The 26,225-nt window shown below is 44.3% G+C and overlaps 1 protein-coding gene across 1 annotated transcript in view; it reads right to left on the bottom strand.

The window, feature by feature from the left end:
* Positions 1-26,225, bottom strand: part of CCDC149 (coiled-coil domain containing 149) — a 75,360-nt gene that overhangs the window by 29,842 nt on the left and 19,293 nt on the right. Inside the window, exons 4-6 of the mRNA XM_065405350.1 lie at positions 14,647-14,754; positions 4,412-4,528; positions 2,435-2,607 (exon numbers count right to left, since the gene is read on the bottom strand). Of these exons, the coding sequence (XP_065261422.1) occupies positions 2,435-2,607; positions 4,412-4,528; positions 14,647-14,754 (398 nt within the window). The remainder of the gene's footprint in view (positions 1-2,434; positions 2,608-4,411; positions 4,529-14,646; positions 14,755-26,225) is intronic.

Raw genomic sequence — 26,225 nt, 5'->3', positions numbered from 1 at the left:
TACAGTACAGTACTGTGTTAAAGGAAACCTACTAACAAAAATAAATAAAGGGAAAGCATCATTTTTGTTCTGCATAGTAAAGTGTCAAAGCTGTATTAAGTCAATGTTCAGTTGTAAACTTTTGAAAGAACAACCATAACATTTTGTTCAGAGTTATGAACATTTCAGAGAACAACCTCCCTTCCCGAAGTGTTTGTAACTCTGAAATTCTAGGTAATTAAATGTTATGGACATACTGCAAAGTCCATTTTTAGTCTCTAGGCTCCTGGGTAGGGGGATTGGATGGGTCAGTTTTTCTCGTATTATCAGTAGATATTCACTTGTGCCCTCTGTATTTTAACCTTAGAGAATAGGTACCTATAAGATATTTATAAATTTAAATAAAGGGCTTGTCTGTACACTGTTTTTATATTGGTTTAGCTAGATCGGTTTTAAACTGGTATAGTTAAAATAACACAATCAAGTGTGGATGCAGTTATACTGGTATAAGTACACTCATACCAGCTGGCTCTCACCATAGGGTAAGGAGAACACGCTGTACCAGTATAACACCTTTATACTGGTATAATTGCATCCATACTACGGTTTGGACCAATTTATTATTTTGGATAAAAGAAAAATCACATCCATAACTAACAGTTAAATTGGTACCAAAAAAACCCAGAACAACACCACCACCACCACCACACACCTATTTAGACCAGGCCAAATAAAAAAAGTGAATCCAGAGTTGCTAGGGATGAGGGAGTGCCTGTCGCACTTATGCACCTCAGGGCTTGTCTACACTAGAAACGCTGCACCTCTGTAGCACTTCAGTGTAGACACTTCCCGCATCAACGGGCGGGGTTCACCTGTTGCTGTAGTTAATCCACCTCCCCAAGAGGCAGTAGCTGTCTACACTGGGGGTTAGATGAGCTTAAAGTATGTTGCTCATGAGTGTGAATTTTTCACACCCTGGAGCAACATAGCTGGGTTGACCTAATTTTTTAGTGTAGACCAGGCCTGAGCCTCTTCAGGGCCCTCTCTTCTAATATCCTAGCAGAGAGCCCAGATCATATTGTAGCTGCACTTCCCCTTTCCAAAGCAGCGACAGAGAATTAATGGACTTGTCTACAAGGGCAAATTTACCAGCATAACTATATTGGCAAATTTCCCCATAAAAAGACAAACCCTTTCTGTGGTCAAAGCTGGATCCATAACCATGTATCCATGTGCTCAGGCCACACATTTACAAGCTCAAGATTCTGTTCGGTCTCAGTATTCACTGCAGGATGTCTGAAGGGTACAAATATGGCTACTTCTGACGTTGCCTGTGATTCTGTGCAATAAAATGACAAAGAAAATGAACCATTCCCTCCTTCCTCATCCCCACACACTGCAAAGCATCGCTCCCATCATTTCAGCCAAGCAAAACCCAAATAAGCTGCCTGCCATTATGAATTCCGACTGCTAGTTCATGATTTAGATGGAATAAAAACAAATGTGAAACCGAACAACAAATACAAAGCACAACACTTAAGAGTCCAAATCTGTCAGTTTACATTCTTTGAAATATTTTCTTTAAAGCTGTGGTGTGGCTGAGCTCCTGATGCAATCACCAATTTCAGCAATTTGCTGCCTGTGACACAGAGGCTAATTGGTGCTAATGGGTAAAGGGTTCACTGTTCTTTACAAGCAACTCCTTTCTCCTACCTGAGAAACTCACGACACATAACACACCACTTGCATGGTGTTTATTCATGAAGTGTAGCATGTGATATAGTGATTCCATATATCACATGGTGGAGAAAGACACTCTGCAACCATTCACTGAGCAGAGGGGGTATTTCATGAAAGACTGGATCCTGGTTCCTAGGAAACCAGCCAGCTTTGCAACAGTACATTTGGGGGGGGGGGGAGAACCCACTTTATTAGATAAGAAAGGGAACTACTAATAAGCATAGGCCCCCTAGCTCAAGTTTTACGATTTTGTTTTTTATTGTGACCATTTGCTTCCATCACTCGTTTCTAGTGAAATCTCTATTCTTTCTTAAATAAACCTTGTTTTATTATAAGTGCTCACAAGTGCTGTGCATTACACAGGAGCAGCGATTTAAGATAAAACTGAAATTGAGTACACTACTCGTTGGGGAATGGATGATCTGGGATTTCTGTGAGTAGCCAGTGTCGGGGCTGGATATCACAGGGAAATGCTCCAAGGGGCCTGGGGTGCCCCTCTGGTTAACCTGCAAGGCAAAGACACAGCTGGCACAACTCAAGGAGAGTGCTTGAGTGGCTGACAGGCTGGGGGTGTTAAGGAGCTAATACCCAGCTACCTCAGACAAGGCTACCTCTCGCTAGAGGCAGTGGGTAACAAGGTGACTCAGTCCTAGTACCATGTGAACCATCACACTGTACATGCAGGAGAAGCACTGCAGACTTCCTATACACTCACTTGTTTTCCATACACAGGGCATCTACATCAATGATGCGATTTTCATGTCCTCCCAGGATGTGATTAAGCTCTTGGTTGAGTCGGTCTGTTTTATCTTGATAAGAAGAGCGTTCTTCCTTTACATCCTGCAGCTCATCCAACGCGGCTTGAAGATCATGTTCCAGAGTCTCAATCTGAGAAGCAAAGCAAAGCTCTATCAATCATTATTCTGCAGAATTTACTGAAGAGTACATCATATATCCAGACACAAAAGAGTAGCAAGTACTTCGCTTCTGAAGAGGGTCAGATTCAGAATGCCAGTTAGTAGATTTATGATAATCCATAAAAGTAAAACAAAAAGTAGCCATAAGCATACTAAAAGGCAGCATATGAAGACTGAGCCAACCCCCCAGATTCAAACATCCTTAAAACTTTGGAGAAGTTTAGATCCAATCTTTGTGGATCACTACATCTCTACTCAAGCTAACTGAATATATTGGGAAAGAAGAAATTAGAATTCACCCTGACCCAAGCAATATTTTAATTTATGATGCTCCCTATAATTGTTGTCAATAATATCACTGAAGACACCATTGTAAGAAAAGTTGAGATGCATAGCCTTTCTACAAAATTTCTTTAGTTTCTGACTCAAATTCATAGAGCTACACTTTTTTCTGCACTTGTATTTCCTCCCTTTTAAAATGAGAGCAAAAAAAGGAAAATAAAGATTGTATTTGTTGTTCTCCTCTTTTGACCATGCATACACAATTTTGTTTTAAAAGTATTGTTTACTCTATTTTTCTCTATTTCGTTAAAACTAAAGTTAAAACAAAGTCCAGCAATTAAAAATGAAGTAGCTTGCAAAATATTTAGAAACCATTTGGAATACAACAGCAAAGGAAGACCTTATTCACACTATAGTCGGAACTAGGTCAGCAACAAGTATGCCAAGTGGTTCCTAGCATGGTTATAACTTGGTATCATGGGACCAAAGAGCTAGCATTTGGGTATAGAGTAGGTCTGGGCTAGCGTAGGGTGTGAGGAAAAATCTAGATAAAGCTTTCTTGTGAGATCAGTTGTTCTTAAGAAATTACAGTTTCATCTGAATGGGGGGGAGGAGGTGGAGGGGCCCTTGGTGGTTTTGGGATTGGACACAGATCCAAGATTGTAATGACAGGTTTAGCTCCTGGGATTAGAATTTAAAACCCAGCAGCCCTCACAATTCGAAGGGTTTCATATTTAAGGTTCAAGTTTTGACCCATTTCTAATTATAAGAACAAAACTTGTCTACATAGGGCAGAAAAACTGTTCTAACACCTGTCCTTAAAACTCAGTTGTTTCAACTGAAGTGTTTGCAGGCCTTTGAAGTTCCGCCTTCAGTACAGTAAGCAGGAGTAAACCAGATGAGTACTGGGATGAGAGATACCAATTATCAGTGAAGACACCATGAAGTCTTGGTGATTCAATACACAGTGAGTACTAAGTGCAGTGTTAAGGAGCACTTTCCTGGTGAAAGACACAAGGAATTTTGGAAAAGGCATCAATCAGAAGTTTTACCCAATTGTGGAAATTAAAAAAAACCTACTTTTACACGTTAATCTGTCCCCTGACTAAATTTCAGTTTGGGCATCTCGTATCATGTCGACTTATGTGCCTCTAACATTTGATTAAATATGGGATTCTTCACTGACAATCCTAAACTGTTGCTATGTGCTACTCAACAGCTGTCACATTCCACCCTAGAGGTGGATGAATTTCTGAGGTGAAGCAACTCGATCTCTACTGGTGCATACCTTGTAAATGCATAAAGTGCCCTGAATGCTCTTTACACATATATACAATAAATACTACCAGAGTATATACTTCCTTGCCACCAACACCACTATCTGCATTGCAAACCAGGTAACAGCAATTACAGCACAGCAGAGGGATAGCAATTTACTTGTTCTTTTGCCAGCAGTGAAAACAATCTCTCACTGAATGCCCATTAGTTATTACTTGTTCTCGTGCTTTCTCCAGCTGCTGAACAAGGTCTTCACGCTCGTGTGCTGCAAAGTGGCGCGCCCCAACTTCTTCATCTCCAAGTCTTTGTTTTGCTATTGTCATTCTAAGGAGCTGCAAGAAATGCCAAGACTTCATAAGCCACAGAACACAGGTTGAACACTTGAGAGAATATTAGTAGAGTATATTGTATCACTAGATAGGGAATCTGTTATCAGAGAGCCTTTCCAGCTCTCACAAATCTCAGCCAGGCATATTTAACAAGAGATCACTTTTGTGCCTATGAGCCCAATCCCATTCTCATTCAAATTGATGGGTGTTTGGCCAGTGACTTCAAAGAGCCAAATTAGGCCTTCTAGCAGTAATTTAAGGATTTTACATATGAGCATATGTTTAAAGTGAGCATGGACATATGATCCATCCTCATTCTCCAGAAATGACAAGGTTTTGAATTTTAAAAATTATTTACTACCAGAAATATCTTGCTTTTATATCAGGCTTTTCACCCCTATATCTGAAAGCTGTTTGCAAAGGACGATAACTATTATTCTAATTTTACAGATTAGAAAACGTGGCACAGAGAAGTACAGTGACTAGCCCAGCACCACACATGCACCTCCTAAACTAAATCCAGTTGCAACCTTTGTGCAGAATTAGCATGAAGATTAAATGAATGGGGCTGTTTTTACATGAACATGAAAACAAATGTTTTTGAAATATCTATTAACATATAATAATAGTGGAAGATGTTAAAATATTTAGCTAAAATGCAAAACAAAATCTTTAAGATCTTCAGCATCTTTCAAGGCTAGCAAACATTATTTTTTAAACAAAGCCTGACCTGAATTAACATCCAACCATTTTCAATACTACTGTTAAACAGAGGCTACTGTGAGGATTAGGTTTCAAGGATTAAAAGGGGGTAAAATAAACAGCCTACAGAGTGTATAGGCTGCAGAACATGCATCATTTAGAATTGTTTATACTTTCCACAGTTCAGAAAAAGTGCTACATCCCAGTAGCCCAATTTGTGGGATTTCCACAGAGGCTTGAGAAATCTGCAGTGAGAATTCCCATGACTTCCCTCCCATTTTTCAGCTGCACAAAGGAATTAATGTGCACCATTATATTTCAGAGTTAGCAAATCAATCTTCTGAAACAGAAGACTGTACCTAAAATAGATGGAATATATTTAGAGGATGCCAGTAGGCCATCAAAAACAGGCTCCTCTTCTCCACTGCAGCCCCTATTTAGTCCACACAAGTGCTGCTACTACAGCTTCTCCTGATAAGCTCCAAAGGGTGACTTACAGTTCCGCAGTGAAATAATAGTCCACAAGCTGCTTTATTTTTGACAAACTGAATTTCCCCCTCCCCATAAAAAAAAGAGTGTGGATTATATTGTAAGGAGCACACTCTGAATTATTCCTGGAAAATATACCAATATATATATATATATTTTTAAACCAAGCAGGTTTAGGAATGGGGTCAGAGCTTTCATCTGATCATACAGACATGAAAGGGGAGAAACACATAGTGCTAACAGCCAAACTGTATTATAGCATCTCACTTTACAACTGGTTAGAAAAGTAACAAATGAAATAAGGATCAGAAGGCTCAGAAAATGGGAGCAGGGAACCTCTCCCTGCTCAATGCAAGTATCAGCTTAGGATCTCTCCAAAGCACACACAGCACTAGATAGGGACAACTTGGTTAATGCCATTCAACCATGCTCATCCCACACCCCAAGAAGGGGCTGGGGTGTAATACGTAATAACAGCCTGTGGTGCTGCAACACTTTGTACAGTGGGGGTGCTGAGAGCCATTGAAGCAAACTGTAAACCCTGTATAGGATGGAAACCATATGCAACCAGAGGGTGTTGTCACATCCCTAGTTCCAGCACCCTGGATTACAGCCTTGAGTAAATACTACTTGCATGAATAGAGGTTGCAAAGTTTGTTCCAGTCAAATCACAGTTCTTATTTACTGATGAAATGTGGGGGGGAGAGGGGGAAGGAGGGGAAATCCTAAACACAAAGTGCCCCTAAAATCCAACATCTTATTCCTAAATGACAGATCACTTCAGACATTCAGCAACTCAGACAGCAGGTGTGGCTAAGCAGGCCTAGCCCTCCAGTTCTGCACCCTGCGTGTCTGCTGATGTGGCACCACCTGCTGTAAAGATTTTTCCCTTTGTAACTCTTGGAATGTCAGCGTTTTAATGTTATGCTAGGGGGGAAAGCGAAGGAAGGGGAGGGAGAAAAGGGTTTATTCTATATTTTAGCCTTTTATTATAAAGTTTGTACTCCGTCCCTCTGGCACTGTATTTTTATTGAACTATCATTCAGAATTCATTCAGGATGGAACCACTCAGCTTCATTTTGTTGCCCTATTCCTCAGAATAGGTTAATACAAATAGAGGACCCCGCAGGACTCCAAAAATATTTCCAGCACAGAAGGTTTTGAAGTGAAGTGAAGTGCACTTTAAACAGGGGCGGTGGTTCCTGACAGGTTCAGCATACACTAAACAAATAGGCTTTCACTAAACAAAGCAGAGTGCAGCATGCCATTATTTAGCAACACTCTCTCTACTGTGCTAGGATCAGGCAAAAATGATAAAATAGACCTTTATTTATTTTAACCCAACATTTTGGTTAAAATAAATAAAGATAGATGCCTCAATCAGACCTCACTGTTATAGGTGCTGAACAGAAATGAAGTGAAAAGTGAGTTCTGCACAGCAGGCAGTTGTCACAGTTAACACAGGGCTGGTCCACACTAACCCCCCAGTTCGAACTAAGATACGCAACTTCAGCTACGTGAATAACGTAGCTGAAGTCGTAGTACCTTAGTTCAAACTAGAAGGTACTTACCGCGGGTCCACACGTGGCAGGCAGGCTCCATCGACTCCGCGTACTCCTCTCGCGGAGCAGGAGTACCGGCGTCGATGGCGAGCACTTCCGGGATCGATTGCTTACCGCTGAACCCGGAGGTAAGTATAGACGTACCCACAGGCATGTTCATCTGGCAGAGGCTTCTAGGCATCATGGCTAAGGCTGCAAGTCTTTCACGGAGGTCAGATTCCGTGACTTTCCAGGACCTCTGACTTTTTCAGCTGCAGCAGCTGACCCCAGGGCCGCCCGAGCAGCTGGAGTGGCCCTGGGACCGGCTGCTGCTCCAGAGGCCACAGGCAACTGGTCTTGGGCACTGCCCAGGAGCAGTGGTCCAGAAGCAGCGGTCGAGGAGCAGCAGCGAGGCCAAGGACCACCCCCAGTGCCGGAGAAGCAGCGGGGCCCCAGGCCGGGCCCCTGCCCTGACCCAGGAGCAGCAGGGGGGCCAGGGGCCTCCCCCTGGGCCGGAGGAGTAGCGGGGCCCCGGGCCAGGCCCCCCTACCCCCAGAAGCAGCAGTGGCTTGGTCCCTACCCCCAGGAACAGCAGCGGCCGCTGGAGCACCCCCTACCCCCACAGCACCTAAGATTTAGTTAGGGGTATATTTTGTAAAAGTCAAAGTCATGGACAGGTCACTAGCCGTGACTTTTTGGTTATTGCCTCTGACCTGGCTGTGACTTTTACTAAAAATACCCAAGACTAAATCATAGCCTTAATCATGGCACAAGTGAGTCTTTAGAGGGGATTTGGACCTACTGCAAAAGACATATGCATGTGCTTAACTTTATGCGCTGTGAGTAATCCCATCAATCTGGCTGACACATGAAGTAGACTCATTATAAGTCACAAATGGGACAAATAAAGTGTAATATTAAGCATATTATGTAAATATTTGCAGGGTCAGAGCCACAGCAATGCCATTGTCACCCCTAAACAAGTTTCAACTTTGAATCTGTTACGTCTGTGGTATTTTATTTACTAAATGTACCGCACCATGGCTAAGACTACTACCTTTGCTCCCCCAGATTCATAGTTCCTGCAAGGAGCACAATGTGCACAGGGAGCAATTGCCATGGAAAATAAAGAGTACAGTGACACTGCTTTCACAGCATGTGCATATGTATTTTGGGAGCATTATTTTGGATCCTCTTGTGGTTCATTAAAGATGGGAGACACTAGTGACACATTAGGTTCTGTTAACTTAAACTCTCTTTTAGGTTCCAAAGTTAGGTTGAATTTGTGAACTGTATACAGGGATACTGTACTGAACTATAGTTTTATCTGGTCATACAAAATTTATCTCAAAATACTAACCAGAAGGTTAAATATATAACTAGATTACTCGTGGCTACACACACACACAATATGAAAGTACAGTAATTCTTTTCAACTCACCTTCTCCATGAAGAGCACCAACCTTAGGCCACAGCAGTGAAATGCTGTCTCCAGCCCATGACGTTAAAGAAATGTTACATTGGCACTTCTGGGTATCCCAGTGCACTTTGCATAACCATAAAACAACTTGAGACAGGGACCCTGAGTGCCTATGTTTCTTATAGAGGACCAAATACACTGTTAGCGCCAAATAATTACATGATTTCTTAGTGTAATAATTACAACTATCACATAGCTAGTTTCTACAGCAATTCGATTCACGCGTTTGATACATGCTACAGGTGTCCACCCCCACCTAGCAGGCTTTAGCTGTCATGCTTCTGGTTCAGCTGGTTAGGCAAGGTTGCCAGACCAACTGGCTTACCACTAGACTCCACAGCAGTAACTGAATAGCTTGTGGCTCCCAGTCACAGCTGGAGGTATATCAAGTCACCACCAAGTCTAAACAGTCAGTGACTGATTGCAAGTTGAAGGAGTCATCCCTGAAAAGGGCATCAAAACAACATCTATGCTGCTTTATGAACAGACCCTTCAATCCCCTAATTGTCCAGGATGTGTCTCGCCTTTTTTTTATTCAAACGTCCCACCATTGCCAGCACTAGGGCAGCTCCACCAGGAAAAGCTCTGGTGCAGATAAGCTGCTGCTGGCATTTTTCACCAGCACCACCACCTAACCCTGATGAAAACAACTCTAGATAACAACGCAGGCAGCGGCCAGCACTCAACACCAGAGTTCATAACACTGCTACTGCCAGATAGCCTGTGACCTAGGCTGGGAATGAGGACCAATTCTGCAGCTTGAATTGTGGTAAAGGTCTCACACTGGGCAAGTAGTTTGGGTAAGGGAATTCTGGTCATTGGTAAGCTCATGTATAGGACTTCCAAGCCACAGCAGGCTGCTTGGCCCAGGGATGGGACCTCTGAAACAATAGGTTTTCACATGACAGACTTAGTTTGACAATGACTGTCTCATGTATTGTCAGTAATACTGTAGCAATTATTTTGGACACAACACAACATATTGTCCTATCACTGAGCTATACCCTTAGCAGCTCAGCAAATCATTTCTCTGCCAGTGACTTGCGTGAGTGGGAATTAGAGTGGAGATGGCAGTCACCTCATCTTCTAGAAGCATCTAGCTCCCCCCCACCCTAATCAACTTCTATTTAAGGTACGAGTGTGATCTCTTCAGGTCCTCTCAGTTTAAGGGTTTATTCTCCAAAGTATCACTGTCCCAACACTGGGTAGAAAAGGGGTTTCAAAATCAAGTACCCGGTAAACCTAGGGTAGTTTTCATGCGTCAGAGTTGATAAGAGATTGTGATCAACCATAAGAGTAAGTATTCTTAGAAGTCAGTTACTTGAATGCTTCAGTGTAACTGTAGCTGCATTTCTTTAGTTGCAGCAACACATCTTTCAAGAGACTTTTTGGAAATGTTTTACTGTTTGTGCCATTCGAGTTCTAGCTGAATAAATGGGAAAATTAGTCCAGTTAAAAAAAGGCAAATACAAGCAATTTGCTCTTGTCTAACTGATTATGTACTTAACATCTAGAATCCACAATTCCCATAACAAGTACAAAGGTCATCAGTTAAAATCCCATTGCTAACCCAATTAACCGTTGTATCTTTCTACTGGTGAACATTAATGCAATTTGAGAAAAAAAAAAATCAGGCCATCAACACACTTCCTTCAACAGAGCCATTGTGTGATATTTAAAGAGGTTTTTTTTTTAATTCTACAAAACTCTTGTCATTGAGGGACAGGCTTTATGAGTCATGCATGTTCAAGCACAGGCAGAATTGTTCATCCAGAAGCAGATTCACTGGCTGCAAAAGCAGCTGCTTGCTCATCCTTTGCCAGAAATAAAGTTGACGTCGACCGCTGCCCTCCTTCGCTTTGGGAAAAATGGCAGTATAAAAATGTAAGAAGAAATTATTGTAATTCGTTGTTTTTGTATGCACCGTATTTTATCAGTATTGCAATGCTGAGTTAATTCTGCTGCCAGCTCAGGAGAACAATCCCAGAATTTCTGCTACCAAAGCTAGGAGACAGTAAAATATGGCATATAGCAGTGGTTCTCAACCAGGGGTCCGAGGCCCCTTGGGGGGCTGCAAGCACATTTCCGGGGGGCCGCCAAGCAGGGCCAGCATTAGACTCGCTGTGACCCAAGGTAGAAAGCCAAAACCCCACCACATGGGGTTGAAGCCTGCAACCTGAGCCCCGCCAACTAGGGCTGAAGCCGAAGCCTGAGCAGTATAGTTTCGTGGGGGCCCCCAGGCAATTTCCATGTTTGCTGCCCCTTAACGCCGGCCCTGGCTTTTATATGCAGAAAAACAGTTGAGGCACAGCTGGGCCATGGTGTTTTTATAGCGTGCTGAGGGGGCCTCAGAAAGAAAAAGGTTCAGAACCCCTGGCATAGACTCCCAGCTTTCAGTCTCTTGGGGAGACCACAACTCCTGTTAGACAATTCAAAGACTGCAACCTGGCCCCAAAATAAACTCTGTGTATCACTTATTAGACGAGTGAAGACTAGCTGTGTTCCTAAGATGAAAATCTTGGATAAAGTTAATGCCTGGTGAAATTCCCCTTGTTTTTTTGGTAATGTGTTGGTTACTATACCATTTTTGATGCACCCCTTGCTGCATAGTTCAGTTTACTGAAGGACATGAGGGTCACCAAAATGAGTCTAGCCCATCATGTGAGAGTACAGGCATCACAAAGATGGCTATTCAATGGCAAACTGACCTGCAGAGAGAAGTCAGGGCAAAGACTGCTCAAACTGCAGAAACTGGATTTACCGCTACCAAAGCCATAGCATTAAGAAAAATAATTTGACAGAATAGGTACAATTGTGGTATTAATTCCATTGATATCTGTGGTTAAAAGGACTACGAAAATTAGTTTGCTACAAAACATATATATAGTCCAGGGCTTGGCTCCCAATGATAAAGCCTGTGGGGGATGGGGGCAACTGGAGCTAGGTTTCAGATTGCTAAACAACAGAGCATATTACACACATTCATTCTCAGTGACTAAAACACACTGTTCTTTTTTACAGACAGGACCATATTTAACACATCCATGCATGGGTGCACGAGGAAGGGAAAGGACACAAGCACTTCCTGCATACAGGCCAGACACAATGACCTTGTGCTCTGAGCAGTAGAACTCTCCAGGGACTGTGCCATTACTGGAACTAGTAGCCTAGGAAAGTGGACCTGGGAGGGGGTGTAGTAGTAGTCCCAGCAACGCTGGTCAAGCAGAGGGCAAGGTATGCCTCACCTCTCTACTGTGGGCAAATGGCTGAGCTCCCCGGGGCTACAGGAGGCATTGTCTGCCTGAGGCATAAGGCCTGGCATTGTAAGATTCGGCATTGCCCCCAACATCAGGATAGGGCTTAAAGGAGAGCAGCAGAGAAAAACATGGAGATTGGGGGGGGGGGTGTTGTTTTTACTACATATTATATTAGAAATTCAGCTCTGGCCTACTTCCCCCTCCCCCCCGAAGAGACTACAAACAAATGGAGAATGAACAGCATTATCACATCATAAATACCCAAAAAAGGAAATCAGAGCAATTGAGCGGAAATAGTCAGATTGTTTAAACTTATAACTCAAATGCCTAGCAAAAAAAGAAACTGCTGGGAGGAAAATTATCTTTGTTCGAGTCAGAGTCTCAATTACTTCACACTAAAGACTGTGAAAGCTCCTATTCCAGTTTGCTAGTCCTCCAAGGAGACCTTGCAGCAAAAAGGGAAGCCAAGACTTCATGTTCCTCAAATTTATAACAATTAAGGTTTCTAAAAAGTAGATTTTAAAAAAAATATATTTTAAAAAAGCACTTCAGCATCCTCTAGTCCTCAGGAAGAAAACAAAGCGTTTACTCAACTTATTTTTCTGAGGAAGGATGGTCCAGTGTTGAGGGCACTAGTTTAGGACGTAGAAGACCCAGGTTCAGTTCCCTGCTCTGCTGTGGACTTCCTGTGTGACCTTGGGTCTCTCTGTACCACACATCCCAGTCTGTGAAATGGAGATGCTTTCTCTACATCCCTGGAGTGTTATGAGGATAAGTATATCAAAGATTGTGACTAGCTTTGAGATCTACTGATAAAAAGCACTATACAAGAAATAATTATGAATAATGCCTATTTTCCTCCTCTACAGATCACCTTGAATGCCACAATGTAACCCTCAGTGGGGCAGCTAGATCATGAGCCATTTCTGGCAAGAACTCTGATTTTTGATTTTCTGTGTCTTCATGTTATGAACAGAAGGAGTGGAATAAAGTGGAGAGAATTTGTTAATCTTTTTTTCCCCATGGCACGGTCTTTGAATAGCCATCTGAGCCAATATATTTATTTTTGGCTGACATCTTACTGTTCCTTGACAGGACTCAGAATTTGCATTAGTACACACTGTAGGCATTTTCCGAGCAGCGCCTTTGACAAAAATGGGAAAGGGGTGCAGGTTAACATTAAAAAAAGAGGGGGGGAGAGAGGAGAACACAGATAAAAGGGAAGTCTGACAATCTAAGGTACTTATATACACTGTCACCATAATATCAGAGCAGCTTTATCTATAAACCAAAACCAGTGTGAGGTACGGCAGTAATATTATCCCCATTTTACAGAAGAGGAACTGAAGCACAGAGCAGCTAAGTGATTTGCCTGAAGTCACAAAGGAAATCTATGCTGGAGGAAGAAATTGAACCTGGGTTTCCCATGTCCTAGGCTTGTGCCCTAACCACTGGACCATCCTTCCTCTGCAAAGGAGAGAACTGGAGACAGGATACTCTGAAAAAATAAAAGTTAGTTTCCAACAATATACAGGGAGAAATCATGAAAGAAAAACAGAACACAAAAGGAAGCAAAGAAAATGGAGACAAGGGATGGAGAACAAGAGCGAAAGGAAACGAAGCAAAAATATTTACATACGTTTATCGGAATAAGCTACAGTAGCTGGTATAAGCACCTTTATACCAATATAACTGCATCCAAATAAGTTTTACCACTTCATCAGTTTCTGAACAGATACAGTTATAATGGTATAAAAACTGTGTTTAAGCCAGCTCTTAGGCCCCAGTCCTGCAAGCTACTCGAGCGGTGCTCCGCTGAGCACAGAGATACTCCAGTATGGGATTGAGGCCTTTGTGTAATTTTTATTCTGCTTCCCATAAGCCTCACTAGTTTTTAGTCCTTATCTTTCTCTCCCCGCCACTTCTCCTGTTTCAAGTCCAACCTTTCACTAGTTTGATTTGTGTGTATACTTTTGTACACAGCTCCAGCTGCGAGTGGTATACACATATAGCTTGAGCTTATATATTTCAATTAACAGACAACAGGAGTTTGAGTAATACTGAACAGCAGATTTTGAGCAATGTTCCATATACATTGCTAAACTTGGTAATAAAATAAATTGGTTACATAAAGATAATTAGCAGGATGATTACTTAAAATTCAAAACAAAATATGTATTTCAAGACCACTTGGGTCTATGTTTTTTGGATAGAAAAATATAAAAATAACGCCTTCTTGTTTAATCATATACTGAAATTCTACATTATTGCATTAGATGTTTAAAAATATCACATAACCAAGGAAAGATTAAATGCTTATCCAAATATATTTACAAATGGGAACAGCATATAAAACAGCAGAAGATAGTGGTGATTAACCCAAAGCAGGATCCACAATAAATACTCGAAGAAAACAGAACAAATATAGCACGCACAAAAAATATTATATCCAAGGAACCTAGGTTACTAGTATCCTGTGTAGGCTGTTTTTGCTCCACTGTTCTGAGTATTTGTGTAACCTCAATATTCTAGAAACTTATGAATAAAAAAGAGCAAAATATTGCTTCATTCAATTTTTCTGAGGAGCTTGTCTCTAGTCCAGTTTACACATTACATGTAGTCTTCCTATTAAAGAAAATAAGTTTGCAGTACCTTGTTGTCTCCTTGTACTTCTCCCAGTCTTTGTTGAAGTTGTTTAATTTCTTCTCCCAGATGCTTATTTCGATCCCGAGAATCACTCAATAGTTGGGCAAGATTAGCCTAGGAAAATTACAATGTTATTGTGACGTTGCACCCCGTAATGCTTTATAGAAATATGCTTATGAGTGTAAATATGACATAACTGGAATACGTTTTATGCTAGATATGCCACATAACATATCTTTGCAAAGATTTTGTTCTTCTGCATGTACTCATCTTATTCGTATGCATGTATCATTTTTATATCTGAAGTTATGAGCGTTGGCTCTATGCTTGTATTTAAAGTGTTTGCTGTAGAAAGCACTTAAGGCAGATTTGGTCAACATAGTGTGAAGGGGTTATTCAAGTAATTGGGAGTACTTGGTTAACAATGGACCTCGATAGACGCCAATCCACAACTGAGCTTTCCTGGGAATGTCCTGTAGAAAACTGAGTCATGCATGGACATGTGACTTGCCCATGTGACTCCAAAACTCCATTTTGTAGCTGGATTCTAGACAAGGGGAGAGCGTGGTTTCCACCCACAAGAGAAAATCTATTTAAGCCCCTGGAAATCCCTCCATTTTGTCTTCAGCTGGCTCAAGAGATAGCTTCTCCACCCCAAAGAGATGCCTGAAAGAAACTGGAACAAAGGACAGTAACTACAGGGGTGAGAGTGATTGCTGGACCCAGACTAGGAGGCGGCTAGTCTGTCAAAGAAGCTTATTGGAACATTTCTGAGGGTGAGATTTACCTGCATTTAGTTTCCTACTGTATTAGGCGTAGACTTGCATGTTTTATTTTATTTTGTTTGGTAATTTACTTTGTTCTGTCTGTTATTACTTGGAACCACTTAAATCCTACTTTTTGTATTTAATAAAATCACTTTTTTACTTATTAATTAACCCAGAGTATGTATTAATACCTGAGGGAACAAACAGCTGTTCATCTCTCTCCATCAGTGTTCTAGAGGGCAAACAATTTATGAGTTCTTTATAAGCTTTATACAGGGTAAAACGGATTTATTTGGGGTTTGGACCCCATTGGGAGTTGGGTATCTGAGTGCTGAAGACAGGAGCACTTCTTAAGCTGTTTTCAGTTAAGCCTGCAGCTTGTGAGGCACGTGGTTCAGACTTGGATCTGTGTTTGCAGCAGGCAAGCGTGTCTGGCTCAAACAATGCAAGGCACTGAAGTCCCAAGCTGGTAGGGAAAACATGCTTAGAGGTAGTCTAGGCACATCAGGTGGCAGTCCCAAAGGGGCTTCTGTGATCCAACCTGTCGCAGTTATATTAGACAAAAGTTTGCTTTTGTGGGTAAGGAGTGTGGGTGGTGGTTGAGAAGAAACCAGGGTATTATTCACTACCTTTCAACAGTGTTTAGTTTTATCAATGTCGTTATCTAGCCCTAACGTTTCATTAGAACAGCATCAGGATTCTAGTATCTAAATTACTGTAAAATAATTAATAAACTATGTGTACATACAAAGCTCCAAAACAGTACATAACAATGAATAAAGCCAGGTGGGAATACCCACACTATCTTCGATACCTCTGAGAATAAAAGAAGCTTGATAGACAAAAACGGATATGAGGTAGCTAAACTAACTGTTTTAAATATGGGTATAATTAGGCAAAAGGCATAACAGAGAGAACTTATGAAGTGGGAGGGGTGTGCCCTCTGCATTATGCAAATTAACTTCAGAAAATTTCCCCTCCCCTCCCAAGTCCCTACCCCCATTCATAGCTACTCTGGAAACATCTTGTATGTCCAAGTGGTGCAACATTTAGAAGATGTTGAGCATGATTTAACATTATTTGTTATTGGCCATGTTTACTGAAAAATATCAGATTAACTGAAAAATAATATTCTTCCACTAACGTCCTAAAGATGTACACTCCTGAAAAACCAAATGGTGTGTGTCTCAGAAGTTATCATTACTGACATCCTAAATATTTTGTAGAGTTAGCTGCTCTTTCCCCCCCCCCTCATTCTTGTCTGCCTCCCCCTTCTGCCCCACCATGCCCCAGCCCCTTGCTCCAGGGACCGACCCCTGCTGTGCCCCAACTGCCCTGGCCCCTTGCTACGGGGAATGACCCCTCCCCTCCCTGGCCCCTTGCTCTGGGGACAGACCCCCGCTGTGCCCCGATTGGCCCAGCCCTGACCCCTCGCTACAGGGACCGACCCCCACCATGCCCCAATTGCCACAGCCCCTCGCTCCAGGGTCCGACCCACTCCCTGCCCTGCTGTGCCCTGACTGGGCAGGCGGGCAGGCTCCGCATCGACTCCTCCCAGCCTGGCTCTGCAGGCGAGTCCCAGGAGAGGGGGGAGTGAGCAAGGGGAGTGGAGAGTGAGCAACAGAGGGTGGGGGGGAGGAGTGAGTGGGGGGTGGGGCCTTAGGAGAGGGGAGGGGGCAAGGTGAGGATGTTCCATATTCAGCAGTTGGAAGTTGGCAACCCTACTTATGGTTCAGAAGACAACTTGAGTGTGACCCAATGAAGCACTGTTTGAATCTGTGTGGAAAGAGCTTAGAAAGTAATGTCTAGAATTAGAGGCCTATCCACTGATCGGTATTTGCTCTGACCTCCACCTTCTACCCCTCTCCCTCACTGTCATTGCTTTCCAGGGTGTCCCTCTTTCCTTCCTCCTCAGCATTCCTCATCCTTCCTTTCTCTTTCCCTTAATCCTCCCCATAGCCCCTTAATATTTTTTTTTAAATAAACACAAAAGCTCAACCCACACACACCACAGAACTAACACAATGTTTAACAACTATCACTGCGACCACTGCTTGTATGTTGCATCCCTTTCCCACACCCTTTGTCTTCTCTATTTCAACAGATCTACTCACCTAAATAAAGTTACTTCAGTGTTTACAGGATTAGGCTATTCGACTACAAGCAATTTGGAGAGGCACAGGTGCTTTTGAAAACTTTATCCTATGTGACTTTGGAACCTAAATCCAATTTTCACTTAGGTACTTTTGAAATTTTACTCGTAGTCTCATGCTATCTGGCCCAAGTTCAGCAAACCCGGTCCATATAGGCATAATGGTTTGCCTACATAGATCTGATTGCAAGATCAGGGCCTACATATATGTAGTATATGTAAAAGAAATAGAACAAGAAAAACTCATTTGTGATTGTTGTTACCATAATCAAGTTTGCTAGATCAGGTGGCCTATATCACTGCCAACTTCAAACTTTCAAAGAGAAACAAGAAGCCAAATACACTGGTCCTCTGTACTAGACAGATCATCGGTGAGATCTACTATGGCAATTCATGTGGTTTCTACTTTTGAGGTTAGAGGCTCAGAAGATCACAGTAAAGTTCCTTTCGTTTTTGGAAAAGATCAAAGCATTTTTAACTAGGGCTGTAAAGCAATTAAAAAAATTAGTTGCAATTAATTGCACTGTTAAGCAATAATTTATTTAAATATTTTTGGATGTTTTCTACATTTTCAAATATATTGATTTCAATTACAACACCGAATACAAAGTGTACACTCCTCACTTTGTATTTATTTTTTATTACAAATATATGCACTGTAAAAAACAAAAGAAATAGTATTTTTCAATTCACCTAATACAAGTACTGTAGTGCAATCTCATCATGAAAGTTGAACTTACAAATGTAGAATTATGTACAAAAAACCTGCATTCAAAAATAAAACAATGTAAAACTTTAGAGCCTACAAGTCTACTCAGTCCTATTTCTTGTTCAGCCAATTGCTCAGACAAACAAGTCTGTTTACATTTTTGGGAGATAATATTGGCCGCTTCTTATTTACAATGTCACCTGAAAATGAGAACAGGCATTCGCATGGCATTGTTGTAGCTGGCGTCGCAAGATATTTACCTGCCAGATGCGCTAAAGATTCATATGTCCCTTCATGCTTCAACCACAATTCCAGAGGACGTGTCCATGCTAATGACAGGTTCTGCTCGATAACAATCCAAATCAGTACAAACCAACGCATGTTCATTTTCATCATCTGAGTCAGATGCCATCAGCAGAAGGCTGATTTTCCTTTTTGGTGGTTTGGGTTCTGAAGTTTCCACATTAGTGTATTGCTTTTTTAAGACTTCTGAAAGCATGCTCCACACCTCATCCCTCTAAGATTTTGGAAGGCACTTCAGATTCTTAAACCTTGGGTCGAATGCTGTAACTATCTTAAAGAAGGTACCAAAGTGAGATTTTTAGAGTTTTGTCAGATCTGCAGTGAAAGTGTTCTTGAAACGAACAACATGTGCTGGGTCATCATCTGAGATTGCTATAACATGAAATATATGGCAGAATGCGAGTAAAACAGAGCAAAGACAGGCAATTCTCCCCCAAGGAGTTCAGTCACAAATTTAATTAACACATTATTTTGTTAATGAATATCATCAACATGGAAGCATGTCCTCTGGAATGGTGGCCGAAGCATGAAGGGACATACCAATGTTTAGCATATCTGGCACATAAATACTTTGCAATGCTGGCTACAAAAGTGCCATGCGAACACCTGTTCTCTCTTTCAGGTGACATTGTAAATAAGAAGGGGGCAGCATTATCTCCCGTAAATGTAAACAAACTTGTTTGTCTTAGCAATCGGCTGAACAAGAAGTAGAACTGAGTGGACTTATAGGCGCTAAAGTTTTACATTGTTTTATTTTTGAGTGCAGTTATGTAACAAAAAAACCCTACATTTGTAAGTTGCACTTTCGCGATAAAGAGATTATACTACAGTACATGTATGAGGTGAATTCAAAAATATTATTTCTTTTATAATGTTTACAGTGCAAATATTTGTAATAAAAATATAAAGTGAGTGTACACTTTGTATTCTGTGTTGCAATTGAAATCAATATATTTGAAAAAGTAGAAAAACATCCAAAAATATTCAATAAATTTCAATTGGTATTCTATTGTTTAAGTGTAATGAAAACTGATTAATAACAATTAATTTTTTTTGAGTTTATCGCGCGAGTTAACTGCGATTAATCAACAGCTCTATTTTTAACTGTTGATATGGTTGAAAACTCAGAATGGCTCAGCTCTCTCTGTTTTAGAGATTACATATTTCCTAAACAACATAACTATCCAACTTTAGGGCAAGAATTAACTAGTTTCTGATTTTAGTGTTGAGACAGCAACCTTTCAGCAAACACAAACTCTTTCTCAAGGTCTGCTTCAGTAGAATGATTTTTTCTGTATGCTAACAAATTAATATGACAGTCATCAATATACTAAATGGATCAAGCAGCTTCAAGATGCATTCTGTCAATCATAGAATATTAGGGTTGGAAGAGACCTCAGGAAGTCATCCAGTCCAATCCCCTGCTCAAAGTAGGGCCAACGGTTCAGAGATTACTGCCTAAGGGAAATTAAAAATATTTCAGGTTGTTTTCAGGACTTTTTCATCTGAACCAAAGCAGCTGAGGCTGAAGTTCTTCTAGAATCAACTGACTTGCAATGCTTTGATGCAAATTTTGTGAAAAGTGACTGAATTTCAATAAAGGCGAGATAAGTGAGAGATTGAGTTACTTAAGAGGAATGATATTTGCACAAGTCTCTTAGAAATATTTCCATTTGTGAAATACATTTCTATTATGAACGTGAACACATCTGCATACTCCAATACCATATGTAATTTGAACCCCTTAGAAGAACTGAATGTCACTAATCAGTGTTGACAACTATGACACTGGAGTTGTACTAGCTTCAAGCCAAATCCAGCTCCACTGACTATAACGGGTATATGATCACACCCATTTATTGCCTACTAAAACATTTTTCTGGGATTGCAATCTCTGCTGCATTTTACTGCTTAGTCAGATGAATGACTTAAGACAATGTAACAAATCTTTATATTCACAACTGAGATTTTGGGAGAAATTTTAAACAAAGGATTTAGACGCCAAAATAAAAACAGACCTCTAACATGCTAAGAGCATCTCAATAAGCAAAGCACAGACTTGCCCCTTACTGCAAAGCTTCTATTTTACTTCTGTTAAACTGAAACAAATAAGCCACACCACCGATGAGTAATTGCTGGAGAATTCATTCCCCCAGCTTAGAGGTTCTGCACTACACACATTTTGAATTGTCCCAGATTCCAAAGGTTTTGCCAAGACATCATCAAGGCTCTCAGTTAAACATGGAAGGGGAGAGAATTTTGGAGCCTCTGATGCTCTATAATAGTGTTTGCTCAACCTGATGCTGCTTTTCTAAACTGCATCAAGGAGATCTCAGGGACTGGTGCCAGTCCACGACCCAGTTGTTTAGAAATGAGCAGTGTTTCTCGTTAAGTACTCAAAACTTTTTTGGGACAGGAGGAGGAGCATAAGGGTGGATAAGGGCTTTATTTTAAGTTAACTTAACCAACTGAAGTCACTGCTAAAAAAATCATCAACTAATATGATACTGGCCAGTGAATGGCTGCCAGGGAACAATGATTTTCATTCATTAAATTTGTTACTGACCTGAACAGTATTTGAACCAGTAACCAAGAGATAAGGGGGAAAAAATCCTTATTCAAATACATTCTGGAACCATCCACTGTCCTTGTATAAGATTCCTTTATCAGTTTCTCAAGTCTAGCCACACGAATAAGTGTTATGCTCCTTCACACTACTGTATAAAAATGGATAGGAACACCCCTTTAATATACCTCAATTCTCTGGCACATAAATCTTACATGGCACTCAAAAAATCCTCCTACCTTTAGATACTGCCGGAAAAGAGTGTTTTGGTTTTTTAAAGAGGTGGTGGGGGAATGGAAAAACCAGTTACCTACCTTTCGTAACTGTTGTTCTTCGAGATGTGTTGTTCACGTCCATTACACATTAGGTGACTCACAAGCTTACCATTGGAGGAGGGTAGGAGTCAAGTAACGATTGACTGAAGCACAGCCCTGCCGACCACCGCGTCCTCTCTGGTTTGATGATGAACTGCGTAATGGGCTGTGAATGTATGCACCGACGACCAGGTGGCCACTTTACAGATTTCCTGGAGTGGAACCTGCGCCAAGAAAGCCGCCGAGGATGCTTGGGCCCTAGTTGAGTGAGCCCTGATCGCCGGGGCTGGTACTTTGGCGAGCTCATAGCATGTGCGGATGCAAAGCACAATCCATGATGATAATCATTGAGCCGAGATAGGCTGGAGGGGGCGAGCCCTTGATGCTTGAGGTGCAGCAAGTAGTCCAGTATTGATGGGATGGAGGCCTGCAGAGGCTGTATGTGATTAGGCTCGCACCAGTGGGAGAACCTCTTCCATTTGGCAAGGTAGGTCGCTCTTGTGGAGGGCTTCCTACTACCAAGGAGAATTTGTTGGACCTGGTGGGAGCACCTATTCTCCGTAGCGTTTAGCCAGAGAGATTCCACGCCGTGAGATGTAGCGACGGTAGGTTTGGGTGGAGTAGGCGACCCCAGTCCTGCGTGATGAGGTCTCGGTGCAGGGGTAGGGCAATCGGGGCAGTCGATAACAGTTCCAGCAGGGTCGTAAACCAATGCTGGCGTGGCCACGCCGGTGCAATGAGAATAATTGTCGCTTTGTCCCTGCGGGTCTTGAGCAGGACCTTGTGGATGAGCGGGAATGGTGGGAAGGCGTACCTCAGGCTCCCGCCCCACTGAATCGCGAAGGCATCTGCCAATGAGCCTGGGCCGAGGTTCTGGAATGAACAAAACCGAGGGCATTGGCTGTTGTCCTTGGTGGCGAAGAGATCCACCTGGGAAAAACCCCATCTCTGGAAAATTGAATGCAGGACGTCCTTTCTCAGCGTCCATTCGTGCATGTGGTACGACCTGCTGAGGCGGTCTGCTAACCCGTTTTGGACCCCCGGAAGATATGCTGCCACCAATTGGACTGAGTGGGCTATACAGAAGTCCCATAGGAGGAGCGCCTCGTGACAGAGGGGAGAGGATCTGGACCCGCCCTTCTTGTTTATGTAGAACATGGCGGTAGTGTTGTCCGTCAGAACTGAAACGCTGTGGCCTTCTATGGTAGCGTGAAAGGTCTGGCAGGCGAGGCGAACTGCCCTTAACTCCTTCACATTGATGTGGAGCAACTTTTCCTCCCTGGACCATAAGCCCTGGGTCCGTAGGTCCCCTAAGTGTGCCCCCCAGCCCAGGTCTGATGCATCTGTTACTAGCGTCAGGGTGGGCTGCGGTGCAACGAAAGGGACCCCTTCGCAAACTTGCTGTCGATCGAGCCACCAGCGGAGGGAGTTCGACACCCGAGCTGAGATTGTCACTACCAGGTCCAAGGGGTCTCTGCTGGGGCGATACGTTTGGGCTAGCCACAGCTGTAACGGTCTGAGTCTCAGGCGGGCATGTCTGACTACGTGTGTGCAAGCCGCCATGTGTCCCAGGAGTTGCATACAGCATCTGGCTGTGGTCATGGGAAATTGCTGAATGGAGGTTACGGCTCTTTGAATGGCCAGGAACCTGGGAACTGGAAGACTTGCTCGTGCCTCCACCGAGTCCAGGACTGCCCCTATGAAGTCCAGTCTCTGCGTGGGGATCAGTGAGGACTTGGGCACATTGACCAGTAGACCGAGCTTGTGGAACACCTGTAACGCCAGTGCCACATGGGAGCGGACCTCGTCCTCTGACCTGCCCGCGAGGAGCCAGTCGTCCAAGTATGGGTATACCCGCATTTTTCTTTTTCAAAGAAAAGCTGCCACCACGGACATGCATTTCGTGAACACTCGAGGGGCCGTTGCTAGGCCGAAGGGCAAGAACGTAAATTGGAAATGGTGTTGGTTGATGATGAAACGCAGGAACCGCCGGTGAGCAGGGCAGATGGCGATGTGAAAGTACGCATCTTTCATATCGAGGGCAGCGTACCAACCCCCCGGATCCAGGGATGGGATAATAGCGCCAAGCGAGACCATGCGAAAGCGGGCCTTCACTAAGAATTTGTTTAGTTTGCGAAGGTCCAAAATAGGGTAGAGACCCCCTTTTGCTTTGGGAATAAGGAAATATCTGGAGTAGAACCCTTTCCCTCTTAGGTCTGGAGGGACCTCTTCCACCGCCCCTGCTCTGAGGAGGGCCTGCACCTCCTGTATAAGGAGTTGCTCGTGAGAGGGGTCCCTGAAGAGGGACGGGGATGGGGGGTGGGAGGGAGAGGGCGAGGAGAACTGAAGGGTGTATCCCACCTCCACCGTGCGAAGAACCCAACGGTCCGATGTTATACGGGACCAAGCACGGTAGAAATGGGACAAACGGTCCCTGAAACATAGGGGAGGATCCGGTATGAGGGTCGGTACACTGTTCTCAATCGCAACTTCAAAATCCTTGCTTGTTGCCGGGCTGCGGCTTGCCTTGGCCTTGGTTAGGCGTGTTGTTTCGCCTACGCCTGTTGTCCCTGCCCCTTCTGCGTTACGGTTCCTGCCTGGGGCGAGGGTGCTACTGTCTCTGCTGCGGTGGTTGGGGCTTAAAAGGTTTCCTCTGTGTCACTGGGGTGTGCATTCCCAACGACTTGAGGGTTGCTCGGGAGGCTTTGAGGCTATGTAGCCTGGCATCCGTTTGGTCAGAGAACAAGCCTGACCCTTCGAATGGGAGGTCTTGCAAGGTGTTTTGCACCTCTGGTGGAAGGCCTGAAGCCTGTAACCATGCCGAGCGCCTCATCACCACTCCTGACGCGATTGTCCTGGCAGCTGCGTCCACGGAGTCAAGGGAGGCCTGCAGAGAGGTTTTGGCTACCGCCTTCCCTTCGTCCACTATGGCTGCGAACTCGGGTTGTGAACCCTGGGGCAGGGAGTCCTTAAACTTGGATACTGATGCCCAAGAATTGAAATTGTGCCTGTTCAGAATCGCTTGCTGATTAGCGATCCTTAACTGGAGGCCCCCGGACGAGTAGACCTTTCTACCAAACAAGTCCAAGCGCTTTGCCTCCTTGGCCTTGGGGGCCGGGGCTTGCTGGCCATGTCGCTCTCGTTCGTTGACCGCAGATACGACCAGCGAACAGGGTGTCAGGTGACAAAAGAGGAAGTAGAACCCTTTGGAGGGGGCGAAGTACTTCCTCTCTACGCCCTTTGCAGTTGGTGCACTGGAGGCTGGTGTTTGCCATACTGTCTTATAATTAGACTGTACCGTTTTTATGAGCGGAAGCGCGATTCTGGAGGGGCCTTCAGGGCTTAGGATGTCCACCATGGGATCCTCCTGCTTTACCGTCTCTTCCGCCTGTAACCCCAAATTGAGGGCTACTCAGCGGAGTAGTTCCTGGTGCACCCGATGGTCAATCGGGGGAGGGCCTGATACTGTCGTGCCCACCACGGCTTCATCTGGCGAGGAGGAAGAAGTTAAGGCCTTCTGTGCTTCCTCCTCTAACCCTTCCTGCAACTCCTCACCGGCTGGGAGCTCCTCTGGAGTCTGTCCAGTTGAGCGGGCCTGAGACGGTACCGGGCTCGGTGCCGTGTCGGCTCTCTCTTGCTCCAGTGGTCTGGAGACCGTGGCCTCCTTGTGAGAGGAGGGGCGCCCCTGCGGTGAGCGGGACCGGTGTCCCGAGGGGCCGGATCTCGAGGCCCTGGACAGGGGGCCTTGCTAGTGGTAGGCCCACGGAGTCCAGAACGGCCACTGTCCTGGTGGGCCCCACTGTGGGTGCCAAGCGGCTTGGTGTTCCCTGCTGGCTGGTGCCCTGTGGGTATATCTGCTGGAATGGCCCGATTCTGCCTCAGAAACCATGGACGGTGACCTTGAGGGCCACGGTGGTGCCGCGGGACGGTGCCGGTCCGGGGTCAGAGAGTGGTGCTTCCGTGACCGTGATCGGGAGTGGCGCCTTGTCGACCTGGACCGGGACCAGTACCGGTGCCCTCAGGACCGGCTGCTAGTGGTCGGTCTCGGGGATCGCGTGACTGACACGTCCCGGTGCCTGTTCGAATAAGGAGCCGGGGAACACTGGACCGGTGCCGGGCGCTTGCTAGGGTCAGACGCCTGTGAGGCTCTCTGCGCCGAGGGTAGCCGGGAGTCCACCGAGGCAGAGCTCGACCGGGATCGGCGCCGTGAATGGTGCCGAGATAGTGACCCTGATGGGCACACCATTGCCGGCTTGCCTCTGGATGGCAGTCTCGGTGTCGGCTCCGGATGCTTGTCTTTGGCCTGGAGGGGGCTCTCCACGGACAATTCGATGAGGTCCCTTGCTGCCTCAAACGTGTCCGGCGTGGAGGGCTGTTCCAAAAGCTCCTCCAGCCCTTCCTCCTCACTCGATGCGCTTATCCCGGGGCTCGACAGGCCTTTCGGCGCCGGAGCCACTGGCACCGGGATCTGTCCTGGGGCAGCAATGCCCTTGGGCGCACTCGAGGTCTTCACGGGCGCTACCTTTTTATGTGGGGAGCGTCCTCGGGCCTTGGGTTGGCCCTTCGATTTTGTCGGCGAAGACGACCGGTGCCGGGGGCGGTCCTGCTGTTTCGGTGCCGTAGGCTTAGGGTGCCCCACCGATGCAGGATCACGAACCGATGCCGGGGCACTCCGCACCGAGGCTGACGGTGCCGCAGCCGGATGCATCGAAGTGGAGGGCTGTAATGCAGCCTCCATGAGTAGCTGCTTAAGTCGAAAGTCTCTCTCTTTCTT

This window comes from Emys orbicularis, chromosome 5 (assembly GCF_028017835.1).
Source record: "Emys orbicularis isolate rEmyOrb1 chromosome 5, rEmyOrb1.hap1, whole genome shotgun sequence".
NCBI lineage: Eukaryota > Metazoa > Chordata > Testudines > Emydidae > Emys > Emys orbicularis.
Note: the sequence above shows the minus strand (reverse complement) of the source record. Positions and strands in the feature narration are given on the sequence as shown.